This window comes from Capra hircus, chromosome 14 (genome assembly GCF_001704415.2).
Source record: "Capra hircus breed San Clemente chromosome 14, ASM170441v1, whole genome shotgun sequence".
NCBI classification, from domain to species: Eukaryota; Metazoa; Chordata; class Mammalia; order Artiodactyla; family Bovidae; genus Capra; species Capra hircus.
Genome location: NC_030821.1, coordinates 44,712,881 through 44,716,117, shown reverse-complemented (window position 1 = coordinate 44,716,117; position 3,237 = coordinate 44,712,881). Strand labels below are relative to the sequence as shown.

Here is a 3,237-nt window from a genome sequence, read left to right as displayed (position 1 = left end):
GGTAGACAAGCTATTGAACAGCATGTACATAGATAAGAAAAAGTGACATAACAGAGTACTAATGTAGGGGACTTCCCTGGTGGTCCAGTGGTTAAGAATCTGCCTTCCAATGCAGAGGATGCAGGTTTGATCCCTGGCCTGGGAACTAAGATCTCACATGCCCCAGGGCAACTAAGCCTGCATGCCACAACTAGATAACCCTTGTACTGCAATGAAGATCCTGTGTGCCGCAACTGAGACTCAACACAGCCACAGTAAATATTAAAAACAAACAAACAAAAAAAACAAACAGATGATGTGATACCTATCAAAGAGTTATAAAAAACAGAATACTGCCCCACCCGCGCGGCCCTCTTTGTGCGGGCATCAGGTGCACATCCGGGAGCGCGCGTCGCTGGCTGGGAACCCCAACTGCTGCTGCTTCTTGCCTGCCTGGCTCCCCTGGGATCTCCTCGGGCGCCCCGGGCTGGAGTCGGGGGAGGGAGTTAGGACGCGTGGCCAGGGACCCAGGAACCACTGCCCCAGCCCGCTGGCCTTCGAAAGATCCTCCTGGGCCAATGGCAGGAGGGGCAACGAGCCCGGATTGGTGCAGTAGCTCTGCTGATCACTGTGGAAACCCAGGCGGAGGGGAACGCGGAGGGATGCGGAGCCCTGGGCGCGGGGAGTCGGAGCGGCGGGCAGAGGAGGATTCGAGGCCCTGAGCTACCCGGGAGTTTTCTCTGGAGGCAAAAGTCCACTGCAAGCTGTGGGGGGCGGGGGGGCCGGTGGTGGTTGTGGGGGGCGGAGAGAGGGGACCTCCGGAGACAAAAGCCGAAAGCAAGAACGGCCTGGACCGCACTCACCACACCAGGTCAGCAGGCAGCATGGGGAAGTGGGGTAACCAGGGCAAGGGGGCCACCGAGCTTGAGGCGCCGATGCCTACCTTCCAATGGGAGGAGATTCAGAAGCACAACCTGTGCACGGACAAGTGGCTGGTCATCAATCGCAAGGTCTTCAACGTCACCAAACGGTCCAGCCGGCACCCGGAGGGCTAGCGGGTCATCGGGCACTACGCCGGGGAAGATGCTACAGACGCCTTCCTGGCCTTCCACCGCAGCTTCGGTTTTGTGCTCAAGATCATGAAGCCCCTGTTGATTGGCGAGCTGGCCCCTGAGGAGCCCAGCCAGGACCGCGGCAAGAATTCCCAGATCATCGAGGACTTCCGGGCCCTGAGGAAGACTGCTGAGGTCATGAACCTGTTCAAGAGTAACCAGCTCTTCTTCCTTCTCCACCTGGCCCACATCATCGCCATGGAGAGCATCGCCTGGTTCACTATCTTCTACTTTGGCAACAGCTGGATTCCAACCATTATTATGGCTGTCGTCCTTGCTACCTCTCAGGCCCAGGCTGGATGGCTGCAACACGATTACGGCCACCTCTCTGTTTACAAGAAGTCCATGTGGAACCATATCGTACAGAACTTCATCATCGGTTACTTAAAGGGTGGCTCTGCCAACTGGTGGAACCATCGTCACTTCCAGCACCACATCAAACCCAACGTCTTCCACAAGGATCCGGATGTGAGCATGTTGCATGTGTTTGTCCTGGGGGAGTGGCAGCCCACTGAGTACCGCAAGAAGAAGCTGAAATACCTGCCTTACAACCACCAGCATGAGTACTTCTTCCTGATTGGGCCTCTGTTGCTCATCCCTTTGTACTTCCAGTACCATATGATCATGACCATTATCGTTCGCAAGGACTGGGTGGACCTGGCCTGGGTCATCAGCTACTACATCCATTTCTTCATCAGCTACATCCCTTTCTATGTTGTCCTAAGTCATCCTTTTCCTCAACTTCATCAGCTTCCTGGAGAGCCACTGGTTTGTGTGAATCACACAGATGAATCACATTGTCATGGAGATGGACCAAGAGCCCTACCGTGACTGGTTCAGCAGCCAGCTGGCAGCCACCTGCAACATGGAGCAGTTCTTCAACAGCTGGTTTAGTGGGCACCTCAACTTCCAGATCAAGCACCACCTTTTCCCCACCGTGCCCTGGCACAATCTGCCCAAGGTCGCCCCCCTGGTGAGGTCCCTGTGCGCCAAGCACAGCATTGAGTACCTGGAGAAGCCGCTGCTCCAGGCCCTGCAAGATATCATCGGGTCCCTGAGGAAGTCTGGGCAGCTGTAGCTGGACACCTACCTCCACAAATGAAGCTGCAGCCCTCTGGGCGCTCACAGGGACAGTGAGGGAGGAGCAGGTAGGGGTGGAGGCCAGAGGGGAGGGTGGAGTTTTGTTCAGAGAGGCATCAGGAGGCTGTGGTGCGCAGCTCACAGACTTCAGGCTTGGTCTTTCCACTCTTGCTGTCTGGTTTCAAGGCTTTCACACCTCCTCCTGACACCCTCCCTCCTGGGTCCCGGTCAGTCAGCCCCACCTCCACCCTCTGTCCTTAAGCATCTGCTGGACCAGATGTACACAGGTGCGGCCTATGAGTCCCCTGCAGCCTGGCCTCCAGGCCACACACCACCCTCTTTTTCTCCCTCACCTGCTCTTGAGGTCCGCAGGGCTGGGTCCCACCCGGCAGGTGGGACAGCTCCGTGGGCCTGCAGGCCGGCCCCACCCCCTCGGATGGCTGCCCACCCTCTGCCCTTCTGTGAGGTGATGTGCTTAATTCCCCGGGTCTCCTTCCCACTACCAGGTCAGTACTGGGGGCACCTCTGCAGGCCCCACTTTCTCTTCAGATCTGATCCAAGATCAGCCCTAATGCCAAGCTCCCTTCGGCTGTGTTGCAGCCAGTTCAGGCCTCCGAGCCCAGGGAAATGTCCTGGCCCCACCAGAGCCCTCTGACCCAGGGCTCCAGCAGTTCCATCCCACCACTTCCCAAGTCCAGAGCCTGTGACCTTGGGTCCACAGGGGTAGGGCCACAGATGAGCTCAGCGGAAGCAATGGCCAGGCCAGGGCTGAGCCGGCCTGTAGGCTCAGATGTTTGTTCTGGTTGGGAGACCCAAGATTCTGAAGCAATTGGACTCTCCCCTAGAGTGCTCTGTTACTGCCAGGCAGTGCCAGCCAGTCCCTGGCCACTTGGCTGGTGCACACTTAGGCTCTACAGGCTGCAAGTGGGCACTGGAGCCCAGAAGCTCATCACAGCCCCTCCCCACGTTGGGGCTGCCCGCGTGGACATGCTCTTTCCTGGTCTATCATGCGCTTGTGTCTTTTACTCGTTTTTTAACCTTTTGCTACAGGATGCATTCTGCTGGG

At 57.4% G+C, this 3,237-nt stretch overlaps 1 protein-coding gene across 1 annotated transcript; it reads left to right on the top strand.

The window, feature by feature from the left end:
- Nucleotides 864-2,193, top strand: LOC100861212 (fatty acid desaturase 2). The gene is given in 2 exon segments (XM_005689075.3): nucleotides 864-1,813; nucleotides 1,815-2,193. Coding segments are annotated over 2 exon segments (1,329 nt in total).